The sequence below is a fragment of the Sinocyclocheilus anshuiensis genome, unplaced genomic scaffold, assembly GCF_001515605.1.
Source record: "Sinocyclocheilus anshuiensis isolate Anshui unplaced genomic scaffold, SAMN03320099.WGS_v1.1 scaffold928, whole genome shotgun sequence".
Classification (NCBI taxonomy): Eukaryota; Metazoa; Chordata; class Actinopteri; order Cypriniformes; family Cyprinidae; genus Sinocyclocheilus; species Sinocyclocheilus anshuiensis.
Window position 1 is genome coordinate 719,907 of NW_015552531.1, and position 19,232 is coordinate 739,138.

At 34.4% G+C, this 19,232-nt stretch overlaps 1 protein-coding gene across 2 annotated transcripts in view; it reads right to left on the reverse strand.

Annotated features, from left to right (window-relative positions):
• Positions 1-3,847: 3,847 nt before the first annotated feature.
• Positions 3,848-19,232, reverse strand: part of sh3kbp1 (SH3-domain kinase binding protein 1) — a 59,595-nt gene continuing 44,210 nt past the window's right edge. For both annotated transcript variants that reach the window (XM_016453904.1, XM_016453903.1), the window contains 13 exons: positions 17,886-18,079; positions 13,125-13,200; positions 12,899-12,993; positions 12,599-12,700; positions 10,878-10,929; positions 9,839-9,910; positions 9,398-9,557; positions 8,091-8,164; positions 7,729-7,838; positions 6,965-7,114; positions 5,769-5,989; positions 5,531-5,594; positions 3,848-4,594 (listed from right to left, as the gene is read on the reverse strand). In XM_016453904.1, the coding sequence (XP_016309390.1) occupies positions 4,556-4,594; positions 5,531-5,594; positions 5,769-5,989; positions 6,965-7,114; positions 7,729-7,838; positions 8,091-8,164; positions 9,398-9,557; positions 9,839-9,910; positions 10,878-10,929; positions 12,599-12,700; positions 12,899-12,993; positions 13,125-13,200; positions 17,886-18,079 (1,409 nt within the window). In that variant the 3' untranslated portion in view covers positions 3,848-4,555. The remainder of the gene's footprint in view (positions 4,595-5,530; positions 5,595-5,768; positions 5,990-6,964; positions 7,115-7,728; positions 7,839-8,090; positions 8,165-9,397; positions 9,558-9,838; positions 9,911-10,877; positions 10,930-12,598; positions 12,701-12,898; positions 12,994-13,124; positions 13,201-17,885; positions 18,080-19,232) is intronic.

Genomic DNA, 19,232 nt, shown 5'->3' on the forward strand with positions numbered 1-19,232 from the left:
TAATTTTTGTAAGGGTTGTGATGTCCACATGTTTTTGTTGAAGAAACTATAGAGGCTGTAGCATTTCTATCGCAAAAAGTGGCCAAAAATGAAAGATTGAGTGATTATTTGAATTAGCCTAAATGTTTGGTTAATATTGAAAGACTCGTCCTGTAAGTGTAACAGCAGCTCCCTTTGTAATAATATGTAATGTACATAAATAGTTTATTTTGTATTAGCCTACATTATATATTTTAACAGTGTTATTCAATGAAACCATATAATTATTAATTAACCAATCATTATTGCCTCATTGTTTTATATAATGCATTTTAAATCACTTTAAAGGCTGCTGTTGGCTTAGGTCTGATTTTATAACCACAAAAAATATTATCTTAATACTTTTTTTGTAAACTATTATTTGAAGTAACAAAACCATGGTTAATTTGTGGTTACCATCCATGGCTACAAGAACCATGATTTTTGGTTTTATTCATTACCATGGCTAATTTTCGTAAGGGAATATGGAAACTCAGAGAGAATATTAGATGCGTTGTTGGTGGTTAAATTATTACCGACATTAAAACAGGTTATTAAGGTCAACAACCAAACAAATTTCACAGGATTATGAATGTACCTGAAAGTAATGCAGGGGCTTAATCTTTTTTTCCCTTTTCTTTTCTCGGCGCCGGATCGCTGATGTATTTTCACGGGCATAGTTTTCCATCAATTATGATATTTGCATTCACCCGCAAACATAAGGTGCGTGCGGTCGCGTGGACGAGGATGCGGGAATGGCGCATCAGGTGTGCTTAGCCTGTCTACTGCGTTCACCGTAAAATGCATTTTTATAATTAACTCAAACTGCATACTCTGTGTATAGGGAGCTGCAACAGTGTAGCCTACATACATTCTAAAGAATTTCCACCACATCTGAAAGTATTGTTTTTGATAGCATTAGATGCTGGAAATGACATTTTAGACATTTTTTTTTTAGAATATTTAGATTTTTTTTCACAAAACAACCGACTGATTTTGTTTTGTTATTTCATCTAGCGCTTTATGTCCTATTCTAAAAACACAAACTTAAAAATGTATCACACTTTTCGCGTAACTGAAAATTGCGCACACTGAAAACTCACTTAAAATATCTGCAAAAATATTTACCTTGATTTTCTTTGTTTTTTTACACATCATATGTCTCATTTTGATTTTAGCTTACACACTTCGCTGACACTGTTGTCTTGGTAAGCAAACACTAACTTTTTAAAATTCCCCATAGGCGAAAAAATGCTAAATTGTTTGTTGTGGTGGACGTGACGTCATAATTGAGGGACATTCGTAATTTATATAAAAAAATTTCCACACAATAAATATTACGTTTATTTTTTATTTCACCATTTTACTATATTTTTAAACAACAGTTCGCACCAACCAAGTATTTCACTTTTATTTTCAAATTTGCTTTCATTTGTATTCTAATATGTATGCCTACCTTGTCTATAAACAAGTAAAATAAATAAATACATTTAAAAACACATTATCAATAAGTTTTACTTTATGACTTGACTAATGTCAAGTGATGTAACCAAATAAATGTACAAAAATGCCAACATATTATTGTCAAGCAGAAGTTGTCAAATTCATAATTTGACCACTAACTAACTTTGTCAGATACTAATATACTAAAAATAATAATACATTTACACATTTATTTTCTAATTTGTCTTTTGTTATTTACTAAGATTTAATATTTATTAATATCACTAATTAATCATCTATTTCATTTGTTTATGGACAAGGCAGGCAACACATATGTGATTAAGTGAATAATACATCCCTTAACCCACACAAATTACAAAAATATATATTAATGACAACACAGGATTTGTTTCTTCAGACATGCGGTCATAGACTGAAACGACTTGATTAAACTGGTTTCTCGGTGGTTAACTCCCGTGTGGTTGTGGTGTAATGCTGAACTATTACAAGCAGTTGTTCCTCAAACGTAACTCTTGTAGACAAAAGCGTGTTTAAAGGGTTTAGGATGATACATCCTTTGTTTTTGAATAAAATATGCATGTTTCCAATTATTCTGTCTGCAAATGTATTGATATTTGAACTTTTTACACGTATGAATGATCAAAGAATATATAAGTATCAAAGAAATGTAATGCATTATCAAATGCAAAACATATTTTTTCAAATGATTCACCCAATTTACACCCATATCTGAGGTGGGCTCACATCTCCTGGTTTTACCTTATCAGGGCACTCAGAGGCTCTGATCTTCATTTCTGCATGGGCATCATTAGTGATGTGACCGTCCCTGGAGACCCAGTCATCTGCAGGCCTCACTGGACAGCACCCAGGAGACCTGACCCTCAATTACCAAATCAAATACCATAAACAGCAGCAGATGCCTATGGAATGATATCAGTGAATGTCTTAAATGTGTTTGAGAGAGAGAGAGGGGGGTCCATATGCACACTAGCTGCTGACTCTGTGTACTTCTGAGGGCGGATTGAATGTTTGTGTGTATCTGAGCTGCTTGAGGTGTATGATCTTACCCTGTCTAGGAGCTGAACTTAAAATGACCTTCACATAAAACATCTCACATATACATGACCTTTAAAATGTTTCATAACAGTAACCCCTATCCAAACACATTTCTAGGAATTTAAAATCTGATCACAGATCAGCTGTTTATGCTTGGATGGAGGTTTCTGATATGTTCTGGAAAGGGAAATTAGCTTTCTATTGTTATTCTCATTTCAGACGGTCAGTAAGGAGGACCAGCATGAAGGACTAGTTGATACTAAGAAACTTAGGATAAATAAATACATCTAGTTAAAGTCCCCATGAAATCAAAATTGAAGTGTTTTGGCTTTTAGTATTAATATGTTAGCCTTAAGGTTATCTACAGGTGCATCTCAATAAATTAGAACGTCGTGGAAAAGTTCATTTATTTCAGCAATTCAACTCAAATTGTGAAACTTGTGTATTAAATAAATTCAATGCACACTGACTGAAGTAGTTTATGTCTTTGGTTCTTTTAATTGTGATGATTTTGGCTCACATTTAACAAAAACCCACCAATTCACTATCTCAACAAATTAGAATATGGTGACATGCCAATCAGCTTCCATACCACCTCAGCAGTGCCACAAACTGATCACCTCCATGCCATGCCGAATTGAGGCAGTAATTAAAGCAAAAGGAGCCCCTACCAAGTATTGAGTACATGTACAGTAAATGAACATACTTTTCAGAAGGCCAACAATTCACTAAAAATGTTTTTTTTTATTGGTCTTATGAAGTATTCTAATTTGTTGAGATACTGAATTGGTGGGTTTTTGTTAAATGTGAGCCAAAATCATCACAATTAAAAGAACCAAAGACTTAAACTACTTAAGTCTGTGTGCACTGAATTTATTTAATACACGAGTTTCACAATTTGAGTTGAATTACTGAAATAAATAAACTTTTCCACGACATTCTAATTTATTGAGATGCACCTGTATTATGGAGGACCAAACCTGCAGTTATAAAAAAAAAAATAATAATTATAATTATATATAATTATTAATTTGGGTAATAAAATCTATATATTATAATTCATTCTACAAACTAAAGACATTTGAGTGAGATTGTTATTTTCTTACTTAATTTCTTAAATATATTCAATGCATTTATTAAAAATACATTTTTAAATTTGGGAGAACTGAACAAGTAATAACAATAATAATAAAAATAATTGAACTAACTTTGTGTTTGTGTGTTTATATGAATGGCATCAAGCAGGTTCATAGGCATTTAGAATAAACAAAGAAACATTGCAACAACTTTTTGAAGTTTTTTTTTTTATAAAATCTGCACACAATTGCATTTAGTACATTAAAATATAAAAGTATATATAGAAGATTTCAAAGAAATAACCGAGTCAAGAAAACAAAACATAAGTTTTCTCATTGTCATCAACAACGTAAAAGAAATAGGAAAGACAGAAAAGTTCGGAACGCTTCAAATAAACAAGGCCTCAATGTGGGGTTGCTGTGGAAACCGCAAGCAGTGTGAAATTAAATCCACCTTTGCATATAAAGAAAATAACAGAAGGCGTCCAAGTCAAAAGAAAAGAACTTAAGGTGATCAGTATTTAACGCACTGGTTTCTCCTTCATTTGATGTGTTCTCTGACTAGCGTTCAGAGGCAGTACCAGAGAGGGTGATGATGGGGTAACTGTGTCAGTTGTGCAGGAGACCAGCTAATCCCCATGGCAACTGCTATCACCTGTCTCCAGGTGTGGGTTGTCGGCACCCTTTAATCACATGACCCACAGTAAGGCCACACCCGGGCAACGGGTCTGTGAGTCAGCGGCCAGTCTGAGCACAACACGCAAAAAAAGCTTCTTAAAAAAACGAAAGCAGAAAGAGTACAAGTGAATGGGGGGGGGTAAACAGTTATTTTCTTTAAGCAGTTGTTCTGATACATTGTTCTTTTTTTGGCACAGTCTACTTGGGCTGTGGTGTGGAACCTCAGCCTGATCCTTCATCTGATACATCCAACATGCTTGAGTTCATTTGGACAGGGATTTCTTAATCTGCTCCACTTCCATCTAAAACAGACAATAAAACAAAGATGCGGCCAGTTAAACACAGTCACAGGAAATAGAAATGAAATAAAACATACTTAACATTATGTCAGCAAGACTGTTTGATGTTCAAGAATCAAGAGGCCAGGACTAAATTGATTTGATCAAATGATACAGTAAAAGCAACAATATTATGAAATATTTTTTCATTTTAAAATGTTTTTTTATTTTAATATATTTTAAAATGTAATTTATTTCTGTGATGCAAAGCTGAATTTTCAGCAGCCTTCAGTGTCACATGATCCTTCAGAAATCATTCTAATTTGCTGATCTGGTGCTCAAGAAACATTTTTTAATTATTATTATCAATGTTTAAAACAGTAGTGCTGCGATTTTTTTTGTGAAAACCGAGATACATTTTTTTCAGGATTTTGTAATGAAGACCAAAAGAAAAGCATTTATTTGAAAATTTTTGTAAACTATGTAAAAAAATTAAAAATAAGTAAAACATCTTTACTGTCACTTTTGAACCTTGCAATGTGCCTTTACTGAATGAAAGTATTTATTTATATATTTAAAAAACAAAAACAAAAAAAAACTCCAATCCAATCTTTTGAATGGTAGAGTAAGTTTTTGTAAGGTAGTGTAAGAATTATTTTTTTAAATATTAACAAAACTGATGAATTTAAATGACTTGCATTACTTACTAAAAATGTTGTAAAATATTTGAAAACAGAAAATACAGTTAGAAGTTCAGCATGTCTTAATATCTTAACATGAAATAATGAAACAATAAATAACATTAAAATGATAAACAAATATATTAAATGAAAAAAAAAATAATGAAATTTATTATAATACCTTTTTTTAAATAATAATAATACATTTTGTTTTAATCACTATAAAATGGTGTTGCACCTGGTTAGGGCTACGTTTATGACTAGTATAATGTCTCCTCACCTGCAGTGATATACGAATCCTCTTCTCCTCATCCAGTTCGCTCACCAGCTGTTTGATTTCTTGTCTGAGAAAACAAATTTCAGAATTACACGCATTTCACAGACATCAATCAATCAACTCGTTCTTCCCACATCGAATTTACACCACTTCTTGACAATTTCTTTTCCCTTTTTCACTACTTCACTCTGTCTGTCTTTCATCTAACCCACAGTCCCGACCCCATCCCGCCGGTTCATACTTGTGCTGGCTCTTCATGAGCTCCACAGTTCCTTTCAGGTCTCGTAATTGTGCTCTGAGCTCCTCCAGCGTGGAGGTACCCTGTTCGTTCTTCACTCTGGCATCAACCGAAGGGGAATGGGGCCGCAGACCAGCGCTGCCCTGGTGGAGAGAAGCCCCACTGGACCCAGAAGATGATGGAGGGGCACTGGGCTTAGGGGGCAAAGATGATTTTTCAGGAGCCTGTGGAAAACCCCCATGAGATATCAGAACAAGAGCTTATCAAACACATTTACTCTCAGATGTTTGTCTTCCATTTCAGGCCGTTCCACAGGGCCTCAGTCTCTGTGTGTGTTTGTGTATGAGAGTATATACAGTGCAAGTATTTGGACACTTAAAGGAATAGTTCACCCAAAAATGTAAACTCTTAACATTATTTAGTCGTCCTCACGTCATTCCAAATCTGTATGACATTTGTTGTACTGTGGAACACAAAATAATATATTTTGAAGAACTGTTGTCCATACATTGAAAGTCAACGGGGTCCAAAACAAAACAGAGTGCTGCAGGGATGACATATTTTTTAGGCCAAAACCCGAGCACTTCTGGTTTCATCGTCCCAAAGTCAATGGGGTTTTTTTTATTGGGTTTTTGGTTAAATGAGACTACAGATGTTGTTGGGGACATTAAACATCATCATGCAGAACAAGGTAAACTCATCTGTACTCTAGTTCGCTTTTACAGCCTACAGTTTATAATCACACTCTTAACAATTCTAACTCAAACTTTCAGGGAAAATGCTTTTTAAATAAAGATCGAAAGAGTTGTAGGAAACTTAATGGTGGTGACATTGAAAACATGCGAACATGCAGCACTTTATTGGACCCCATTGACTTTTAATGTATGGACAAATAAAGCTTTTTTTTATTTATTTACTCCTTGTTCCACAGAATAAAGTATGTCATACAAGATTGGAATAAAAGATGACAAACTTTTCATTTTTGGGTGACCTATCCTGAAAATGTAAGAATACCTTTACATTATATAACATATATTTAAAAATAAAGTGTGACTTAAGTATCCAAAAGTAATACTTTTTTGTGTCACTGTACATACAATGCTTGACTAGGGCGCTCCCTTGTGGTAGGACAGGGATGTGCATGCAAAAGGAGGGGAGGGTGTCAGGGGATGGGGTGACTGGGAGGGGGTGGGGCTTACTGTTATGACTGGCACTGCCTTGGGCATCTTCTTGGAGTTGTCAAGAGTTTTGGGAGTGAATGAGTCCTGCTCCTCCTTTCCCATCTCCTTGTCTCTCCTCTCCTCCTCTGGAGATGGGGAGTCCAGGAGGTCAGGACTAGAGAGAGAGAACTAAGAAGGAGAGAGATTTTTAAATGATTGTGACCAGATAACCCACAGACAGGCGAAGAAGGGTAAGCCCATGTGACATTCACACATAGCAAATAGCACAATCATATCTGACGGATTAACGTTGAACACCTGAAGGCTCACAAATATATGACATGTCGTCAGCTGATTGCATCTGATAGGTGTGAAAACAACCAAACGTGATTGACTTGACACATTAAATGGTTAAAACTAATAACAAACCAGCATGTTTATGTTGTGTGGTAGGGTTATTATAGTTAACTAAAACCATAAAAAAACATTTTTGTTACTTGAAATAAAATAAAAATGAACTGAAATAAAGATTTAAAAAGCTGTTGACAAAGCAATGCTTCGTATTTTCTTTTAGTTTAACTTAATGTACTAAAACAACTAAAACTAAAATAATAAATAATATTAAATAATAATTTAAATAATAATAATATTTATTAATTAATATAAAAAATAATAAATATATAACACCTATGTCTATTTTTTAATATAGACATAAAAAAATGCCAGAAATACAACAAAATTATGAAATCTTTAAATATATATATATAATAGTATCTCTACTAATATAACACTGGTGGACTCACAGATGTGAAGATCTGCGATCGTGGCCGTCGGTCCGTCACACGGGGCCGTGACGTGGTCGGGTGGTTCAGCTTCTCTGTGGATAAGACGATGGAGTCGAAGTCTTCTACATCTTCAGCCAAGCGTCACACAAATACAAACATAAACACACAGGACCACATATATATATCACATGCATATGAATCACGAACACAGGAAAAAACACGTAATCGTAGACCGTAATCGCACATCTCCAGGAATGGAAGTGAATGAAGTGAGATGGACAGACAGCTGTTGTAATCGGATTAGATATGGATTATTATAAATCTTATTAGTCATGACAGTGTTATTCTGGATTGAAGGGCAGCTCTGGACAGAGACTCACCGATATCTACGGATTTGTCTGCAGAGCCTCGGTCAGCTGCCACACCACTGCCGTCAGACTTTGGACTGTCACACCTGTACAAAAGAGATTTAAACCAGAATGAGCTTAATTAAAACATGAAAATAGAGCAAATGTACTGAGAAATAATTTGATATGAGATGGAGAGGATTTCTAATATGTAGAACTGAAAGTCTGATTCATTCTAGTGAAAAGGTTTATTCAGATGGTTTTAAATGAATCTAGTCAAAACTTAAATAATTCACTGATTCATTAAAATCACTGCAAAGTTGTTTTGATTGTTCTAAATAAATCCATTGAAAAATTAAATTATTTGCTTATTCATTGCACAGAAGTTGTTTAATTCAGTTCCAAATTAACCCATTCAAAAAACTAAATGACTAACTGATTCATTGGAATCACTGCATAGAAATTTCTTGAATGGTTCTAAATGAATCGGTTGAGAAAACAAAATGATTCACTGACTCACTGGCATTTACTGCACAAATGATGTTCAGATGATTCTAAATGAATCCGTTCAAAAACAAAATGATTCACCGATTCATTGGCATTTACTACACAAATGATGTTCAGATGATTCTAAATGAATCCATTCAAAAACAAAATGATTCACCGATTCATTGGCATTTACTACACAAATGATGTTCAGATGATTCTAAATGAATCCATTCAAAAACAAAATGATTCACTTACTCACTGGAATCACTGCACAGAAGTTGTTTGGATGATTCTAAATGCATTCATTCCAAAATTAAATTATGTCACTGTTTTGCGATTCAGTCATGTAAAATAGGTTGTTTATTATTTATTATCTGTTAAAAGTCTGTTTGTCACACTAATTGAGATCCTCTTTTTTGTGCCAGATAAATTCTGTTCTGTATTTATCTATAAAAATGAATGATATCATCTGATACTTAGATAAGATATCATGATGCATCACTGTTTATTTAATCATGACTTATGTATAATGATGTGATCATATTATGAGTTAATTCTCCATCACTACAACACTGCTATCTCAATCACCCTGCTATTATTAGTCATTTTAGAAATGAATCATAGCTGTAAAATGCACTTTTGAAGAGAAATCACTAGGGGTCAATATAAAGTTCACAATCATTGTTGTATCAACCAGAACACTCAAAAAAGACATAATTCACCATTATTATAGATACTTTATATTTTTTATAGGTGTATATAATGGGCTGAGTTGTTACTTTGCAAATGTGTGTGTTCCGTGATCTAGTATTAGTGATGCTGATTCATGTGTGTTTGTGTGTGAGACTGACGGTATATTGGGCACAGCTGGTCTCTCAGGTCTGTCTGGGCGTTTGGGTGGTAGCGATGACGGTCGATTCAATGAGTTGTTGTTCTTTGGGGGGAGAGGCTTCTTTGGGAGGGCAGCTGGGAAGGACGGCTTTGCAGTCTCACCCAGCTTCGACTCCTCGCCTACATGTAATCATCATCATCATTAAAGGGCATAAAAAGTCATACAAGTTTGTTTACAGGAAACTAAGAGAGGGTTTGTCAAAGCAGAGAGGGAAAATGTTATTCCAACATGTGTTTACTTCAGAGAAACAAGAAGTCTTTGAAAACACACAAGCAGTAAGCCAATCTAAATCTTTCAGAGAAAGGCAGCACAGAGCTGTAGGTTTTGCTGTAGAAGGTCAAAGTCACAGAATTAGAGTTGACCAAAGCAAATTAAAACAGATGAGAGAGACGTTACCTACCTTTTTCCTCAGCTCTGTGTGGGAGAGATTCAGGCCGTTCTGGTGGAACCCTTTTAGCCTCTGTCTTTTTGTCTGGGGATCAATACACAAAATATGAGGGTTCAACAGGGAACAGCTGACTCATTGCCAAGCTTTCAGTTAAAGTGACACAGAAACATGTCAAAACCTATAGGGTATGAGTATGGTACCACACTGAACATCTGGGTTTCAAAATCCAATTTAAACCCAGACATTTTGAAAAATTGTAAAACAAACATGATATAAAATGAAGAAAAACACTGCACTTTTCTGCACTATTTATAGGTCACTAATTAAATTATTATTTATTTATTAAACAAATTAAAACACTGATCAAGTGACTCTTAGTACAGACAATCAGGTGTTCTTGCTGATATTTTTTGGATCATCTTAAATCATGCTGGAGAATATAATCAGAGGTTTTACAACTTGAAAAAAAAAGTTTGTTGCAGCTTGAGTATTTATTATATTATATTATATTATATTATAAGACTTATAGACAGATAGACTTATCGTTCTCCACAAGTTGGAGCCAGAATTCACTTGAAGAGACATGATTATTTATAATAATATAATATAATATAATGATTTTTTAAACCTGTTTTAAATTGGAATGCTATATTGTATTTATATAACTTCATATGACCTTGTTGCATGTTTAATTTAGTGACACAAATGATTATTCAATCCTTGATTCCATTTGTCATACTGGAAATGGAAGGTCAAGTCTAGAGTTTTGCATTGTGGGATACAATACTTTGACTGCATGCTACACATTTTAACATATGTAGCAAATCATTTGGCTAGTCATACTCAAAAATGGTACATGTAGTATGGTAGCATCAGTTTGAACAAGACCCCCGCTGTCATTTTCAGGTGATTAAACCTGATTGTGAATGTTCATACATCGACATATGTAAACAAATTGAGCAGAAACACAGTCACAGATGGGCATGTAAGCGTACATAGTGAGAAGAAATAAAGAAAAAAATGCAGAAAGGAAAGAAGAGGAGTTTGTTACCTGTGATCTGTTTAGTGGTTGGTGCTGCAGGTGGAGGAGGTTTCTTAGGTCTCTGTAAGCACACACACAGTTTAAACACACAGTACACAGTTAAAACACCCACATGGATTCATACACATTTGTCCTTTTAAAAACACAATCCCTTCAGGCCAAACAGCACTAAAACATCAAAGGACATGCTGCTACATCAGGCAAAGGGTGAAGAGGGAGGCAAAGGTACAGGGCAGAGGGGAGCATGTGTGTGTGTGTGTGTGTGTGTATTTCACCACAGCTCTGCCTTCTCTCAGAGACTGAGGCCCGCTGTCATACAGGACGGGAGCTCCCCGTTGGAAACAGCTGAAGTGTGTCAGTGAGAAACAAACAAGAAGATCTCACCTCTTTTTCTACCTCAGGAATGAATAACTTCACAAAGTTGTCTGGAAACACTCCCTGTTTGCCGTTCAGCTCTCCAAGCCACCAACCAGTGTCTGCACAGTCCTACACACAGCGAAAACACATATTAGTCTATTTGTGTTCTAAAGAGGCCAAACGCCAATTAGAATATTTGATGTATAATATACTGTTAAGTTATCTGGAGAGGAATTTTGGACCAAAAAAAATTAATAAAATATAGTTATTTATTAGCTCACTTTATTGATTTTTTGCACAATTTTGAGGTGTATTCACCAAACTCACCTTATTGATAACCGTTACGATATCTCCCTCTTTGATTGACAGCTCATCATCGTTCTGAGCTTCGTACGGGAAAATTACTTTGCAAAGCTCCTTTGCTGTAATTTGAATTTTCACAGTCACAAGTCACATCAAGAAACAATTATGTTGTATTTGCATACAATTTGAGTACATAAACAACTTGAGCATTTAAATAATCCACAGCACAGGTGTGATCTAATCCTGTTACCTTTGGCCTTGTTCTCAGGCTCCGCCTTCATGGTTTCCTGGGCAACAGCTAGAGCGACTTTCTTCACCATTGGAGGCTGAGGAGAATCAAATACTTATATTAAATACTGTAATAATTTATAAATGCTAACGTTCAAAGTTTAGGGTCGGTAAGATAAAAAAAATACATAAGGTAATATAACATTTTTTTTTTGTAATATTGTGAAATATTTACTGTTTATTGTAATATATTTCAAAATGTAATTTATTCCTTGAATGCAAATCTGAATTTTCAGCATCATATCATTGTCACATGATTCTTCAGAAATCATTCTAATATGCTGATTTGCTGCTCAAAAAACATTTCTTATTATCAATGTTGAAAATAGTTCAACTTCATATTTTTGTGGAACAGAATAGATTCTTTAGTGAATAGAAAGTTCAATAGAGCAGTATTTATTTGAAACAGAAATCTTTTGTAATGTTTTAAATGTCTTTACTGTCACTTTTGATAAATTGCATGCGTCCTTGCTAAATAAAAGTATATTTATTAAAAAAAAAAATCTTACTGACCTTAAACTTTTGAACAGTAGTGTAAAAGAAATATAAAAACATAAATTTATATCATCCATAATTTATATTTATATCAGACATTTATATCATACATAATATGTAACACTTTACAATAAGGTTCCATTAGTTAATGCTAGTTAATGTATTAAAGGGGTCATATGATGCTTTTTTAAAGATCATTATTTTGTGTATTTGGTGTAACAGAATATGTAGCTCCCCGTTGGAAACAGCTGAAGTGTGTCAGTGAGAAACAAACAAGAAGATCTCACCTCTTTTTCTACCTCAGGAATGAATAACTTCACAAAGTTGTCTGGAAACACTCCCTGTTTGCCGTTCAGCTCTCCAAGCCACCAACCAGTGTCTGCACAGTCCTACACACAGCGAAAACACATATTAGTCTATTTGTGTTCTAAAGAGGCCAAACGCCAATTAGAATATTTGATGTATAATATACTGTTAAGTTATCTGGAGAGGAATTTTGGACCAAAAAAAATTAATAAAATATAGTTATTTATTAGCTCACTTTATTGATTTTTTGCACAATTTTGAGGTGTATTCACCAAACTCACCTTATTGATAACCGTTACGATATCTCCCTCTTTGATTGACAGCTCATCATCGTTCTGAGCTTCGTACGGGAAAATTACTTTGCAAAGCTCCTTTGCTGTAATTTGAATTTTCACAGTCACAAGTCACATCAAGAAACAATTATGTTGTATTTGCATACAATTTGAGTACATAAACAACTTGAGCATTTAAATAATCCACAGCACAGGTGTGATCTAATCCTGTTACCTTTGGCCTTGTTCTCAGGCTCCGCCTTCATGGTTTCCTGGGCAACAGCTAGAGCGACTTTCTTCACCATTGGAGGCTGAGGAGAATCAAATACTTATATTAAATACTGTAATAATTTATAAATGCTAACGTTCAAAGTTTAGGGTCGGTAAGATAAAAAAAATACATAAGGTAATATAACATTTTTTTTTTGTAATATTGTGAAATATTTACTGTTTATTGTAATATATTTCAAAATGTAATTTATTCCTTGAATGCAAATCTGAATTTTCAGCATCATATCATTGTCACATGATTCTTCAGAAATCATTCTAATATGCTGATTTGCTGCTCAAAAAACATTTCTTATTATCAATGTTGAAAATAGTTCAACTTCATATTTTTGTGGAACAGAATAGATTCTTTAGTGAATAGAAAGTTCAATAGAGCAGTATTTATTTGAAACAGAAATCTTTTGTAATGTTTTAAATGTCTTTACTGTCACTTTTGATAAATTGCATGCGTCCTTGCTAAATAAAAGTATATTTATTAAAAAAAAAAATCTTACTGACCTTAAACTTTTGAACAGTAGTGTAAAAGAAATATAAAAACATAAATTTATATCATCCATAATTTATATTTATATCAGACATTTATATCATACATAATATGTAACACTTTACAATAAGGTTCCATTAGTTAATGCTAGTTAATGTATTAAAGGGGTCATATGATGCTTTTTTAAAGATCATTATTTTAATAAACAAATACTTGTTTGTTACTCATAAAATCACACACACACACGCACGCGAGCACACACACACACACACACACACACACACACATTACAAATGTATATATTTTATACATTTATAAAAATGTTTAAATTATAAACATAAATATATTAAAAAGTAATTTCATATCAATTTCAATTCATATTAAAAATAATAATGCTGTTGATAATTAATGGTCATCACTGAGGGTAACTAGGAACATTGACCCCAACCCTGGCGGCACTATTTCCTCCAACAGTCTTGCAAAAACTGATGCATTTATTTGATAATAATCTGCAATCATTTATAGTATTAGTTAAAAGATGCTGTGCGTTTCTGTGGCCATAAAAAGCTGTCAGGGGCCCAGTGAATTCAAACATACGTGTGTGAATAGCATTCTGTCCATTTGGCTCTGTTTATCTGGCCTCTTTCCGGCAGGGGAGCCACAGTCCTTCCACAAACATGGCAGGGAATCAATCCAACCCGACACACAGCTCTTTTAACATCCTGCACTCCCAATGTGGCCTTAACACACACACACACACACACATTTGCTGTGTTCGGTGAGGGAGAAAAAAACTCTTCCTCCTTCTCCCTCTCTTCCTTTTCCTCTCATTTAGAGCAGTCATGATGGAGTCAGACTAACAAGCACCATGTGGCAGCCAAATGTTTAAACGACATAATAGGAACATCATTAAAACATCTTGCTGCACTGCTGTTCTCAAAGGCCTCATGTCATCTCTTTGAAGTCCCTACGGTGACTTCCATGCCCAGAACACCCATAATGCCCTGTCTCGAAGCCCAAATTACCGCCACATGAAACAAAACGCATCTCGGTCATCGTATTTAACAGCTCACTTCTAGCCACAGTTTCACATCATTAACATAGAAAGATGAATAGATCAAGAGAGAGATGCTGATAAAAATAGCTAATTTCATATTTACCTTTTCGCAAAATGACAAAACAATCCTTCAGAAATGGCTGGTGTAGACACCTACATCTGCGTGCGCAAGTCCTGCCTGCAACAGGAACCTCCAAGCTTTCAGTCTAACTGCGGTTCACTCCCCCCTGAGTCATGACAGTCTCTTACAGTCTTACAAGCCCTACTTCTGCTTTAAAACAGCTCTGAAGTCAGGAAACCACTCAGAGAGAGAGAGGAAGAGAGGAGGAGAGGGGTGGATATGGAAAGAGAGCCGTGTCAGGGAGTGGTAAATTTGTATATGGGTAAACCTACAGCTTGTAAGCGACACTGGATTTCCATATTCCATTGATTACTTGCCTTGCAAAGCAGAAAATTGTCTCTGTATGCAACAGGTGGAAGAGTTAAGCACTGGAATATATAATACTAGATATCCAGAGACAATATAGAGAGATTTCCTTTTCTTTCGGAATAAACAAAGTGAGGCTGAGAGACACAAAGTGCGGAAGACGTTCAATAAGAACCTCTTTGATAATGACTTCCTTTCTAAGTGACCAAAGGTACCAGATGAGCTATTTGTGTGCGATCTTCGTCCACACACGCACGCACGCACGCACGCACGCGCACACACACACACACACCAGCACAAATGTTATATTTAAAATGGATTACTTGCCTACTGCATACTGCCAACTATTTCTTTAAATAACAAAATGCAACTATAAACATATTTAAAGAGTATTAAGTCACATTGTTCTCACATGACTTCATCAGTTTGCATGTTTAATTTACATAAATATGACTATTTTGCACTTTTGTTAATTTTTGGCAGTTTAAGAAAATAAAGAGTAAAAAAAGATGCTGATATTACACCTGTATTCATTATCACAGGAAATCAAGTTGAACACATTGCATCATGGGTACAATAATGAGGGTACTGTACACAGTTTTAAACCAAAACATATTTATTTTAGATATTTATATAAATAATTTTTTGAAAGGAATACTTTTATATTTAAAATGCAACTAAAATTTATTTAAAAATAAAATGTAAAACTAAAATCAAGTGAATTTATGCCCCACAACATTATAATGTTCAGTATGCAAAATTGATATTCATTTTTATATTTGCTAAATATTACATTTAACAGTGTTAATAAATTATTTGTGTTTTTAAAGATTCACATTAAGTGATAGATGATGGCAGGTAATCTAAATGTAAAAATAGGGGAAATAAGCATGCATAATTAAATATCCAAAACTGAGCAATACATATGAGTTTAAAGAACTCAATAACCGATAATGTAACAATATTTTGTGCATTCTTAAAGTATGCATACAGATAATTCACATGTGGTACCTTCTGTGTACTGCAGAAATAGGCCACTCCACCCAAATATAAAAGCTGCTGTCAGTTAATGAAGGATGAACTTGCGCCTCGATTGGACTCTTGTCGTGTCAGAAACTTATAAGACATCAGTTTTATGGATGTCGCCATCTTTAATATTACTTTGGTCACTGTCGCTATGGTAACTGGTAAGGAATACGGGCTTGACTCCCGTTGCACGTTCATACAGACAGTATCCTAGAAGCTACTGTAAGTTGCTGTGTGAACGGGACATTTCGAGGCTCACACCTGTAAGTAAATGCAGTTGTCAATCCCAAAAACTGACAGTGTGAATGTAGCCACAGTAGGGCTGGGCGATTTTCAGATTTTATAGATTAATTCGAATTTAATGTTTTGCCATGATTTTATTTTTTATAAATCGACGAATCACGATTTTGAATAGAAATATTACCAAACGTTAGAATTAGACTCGTTGACAATATGCTAACGTTAACAGTAAAGAGAAAAGAATGATCCAACCGCATGTCGGCACACGTGATTTAACCGCTCACGTGTGACGCGCTCTGTGAAGGACATAAGGTGCCATTCACACAGAATGTGCTTTTGTGTTAACAAAGATGCGACGCGGGCAGTGGAATAGGAAACAATGCAGAAATATGGGAGTTGAACTTCTTTTAACTTGAGCGCCGCATTTTTAGAATGCCATTTCATGCACGAGACACTGCAAGAGACGCGAGTGCAACAGTCACATAGAAAAAACTAAAAAGCAGCGCAATCCAAAAACCTGTAAATAACTAGTACTGTATGTCTGAAATTTCATGTTTGCATCATGGTGACAGGCTGTTCATTGTTCATTGTTTTTACAGAACATTTATAGTTAATAATAATAGTCTACTGGTGTTATACCTTTAGTCGATTTGAATTTGAATTACCTTGACTTTTGAGATTTTTTTAAAAGCATTTTCCTTGTATTATTTCTAATCATATAATATGTATAAGACAAGTTTGTACAAGATGTAGTTGTAGTTCATGCATCTTTTTTGCAAAGATATTTAACAAGTGATTTGTTTAACATTTACATCATGTTGACAAATTCATGTGTGGTGCACTTGAAATAGAAATTTCTTTAATTAGAGGGTTAATAAAGAAAAAGTTACTTGAATTATGTTGTAGTGACATTTTCAAGTCGACTAGTTAAAAAAACGTAAAAATCGAGAATCGGTTAAAGTTCTGAAAAAAAAAAATCAAGATTTTATTTTTTTCCCATATCGCCCAGCCATAAGCAATAGTATGCACAGTATGCTACCTTGCTATTTCACACATAGCTATTGACTTCCTAACCACACTGTCTCACACCTCTGAGCAAGAACTCCAGAAAGAAACACACACACACACGCACACACACACACACACCAAATACAAAGTTTGCACAATAACACAAACCCCCCAAAAATCAACAAAATGATGTTTGAAAAATAAATGAAAGACTTTACATGTGGGACTAATAATGAGAGCCAACATTGGATATAGAAAAGGAGGCAATGAGCAAAGGGATGCTTGCTGCTCTCAGTGGGACAGGAAGACGGGAAGGTTTTAATGAGCAAGAGACTGTGGGGCCGAAGGCAGAGTAAATGCAGGGGACCAAGCTAGACAAGGTCTGACTGTAATTACAGAGTCGTAAAATCAGAGAAACGCATATACACTTTTCTTTTGCTTCATTAAAATACAGAGACAAACTCACCTTCTCTGCCTCACTGTCCATGTCCAGAGATCGTGGGCGGAGCTTGATGGGCTGGTCTTTGAAGATGTCCCCGAAGCCGAACCCCCGAACCTTTTTGGGCTGAATCTCAGACCTGGAGGACACACTGCCAGTGTCAGACCTTAAACTACTGGAGTCGCCGCCATCACTCTCTGAGCCGGTGCTGTCCTTTATGCCTGCAGATACACAAACACGTTTCAAATGAGGATTCAAGTATTTGCATGCAGCTTTGCATGCAGCATTCTTCACAGCTGAACTGTTAAGAGTCGATCTGTCCAGGGATCCTCGTCGAGAGTGCTGTGTAGGGTTGTCAAAATTGCAAAATCTCAGTAGGTCAGTGATAAATTATTGGGACCATTAGCATATTAATTTTAGCTGTGACATTGAAAGTGACTTTGTGAAATGTTTCTGGTATTGGTATTATATGTGAACATTTACAATTCTTGATATCAATTTCAATGTCACAGCTAAAATGAATACGGTAATAAACACAGTAATGCATTTGAAAAATAATAAAATAACTATGAATCAATATACACTACTGTTCAAAAGTCTGGGTTCAGTACGATTTTTTTAAATGAAATTAATACTTTTATTAAGCAAGGAAGCATTTAAATGATCAAAAGTAACAGTAAAGCTATTAATATTGTTTAAAAAATCCATTAAAAATGCTGTTCTTTTGAACTTTCTATTCATCAATGACTAAAAAGTATTAATTATAGTTTCCACAAAAAAATATTAAACAGCACATCTGTTTTCAACACTGCTAATAATAAAAATTTCTTCAACATCAAATCAACATATTAGAATGATTTCTGGTTTATGCCATTTTAGAAAATATATTAAAATATAATTATATATATAATTTTAAATTGTACAAATATTTCACAATTTTATTGTATTTTGGATCAAATAAATGCAGCCTTGGTGGGCATAATAGACATATTTCAAAACATGAAAAAAAAATATTCTCGACCTCATACTATTCAACAGTAGTGTAAATAATATTAATTAAAATGAAAGTACAAAAAAATGGTGCATACTTCAAAACATGAAAAGAATCTTATCGACCCCATACTATTCAACAGTAGTGTAAATAATATTAATTAAAATGAAAGTACAAAAAAATGGTGCATACTTCAAAACATGAAAAGAATCTTATCGACCCCATACTATTCAACAGTAGTGTAAATAATATTAATTAAAATGAAAGTACAAAAAAATGGTGCATACTTCAAAACATGAAAAGAATCTTATCGACCCCATACTATTCAACAGTAGTGTAAATAATATTAATTAAAATGAAAGTACAAAAAAAAAAAAAATGGT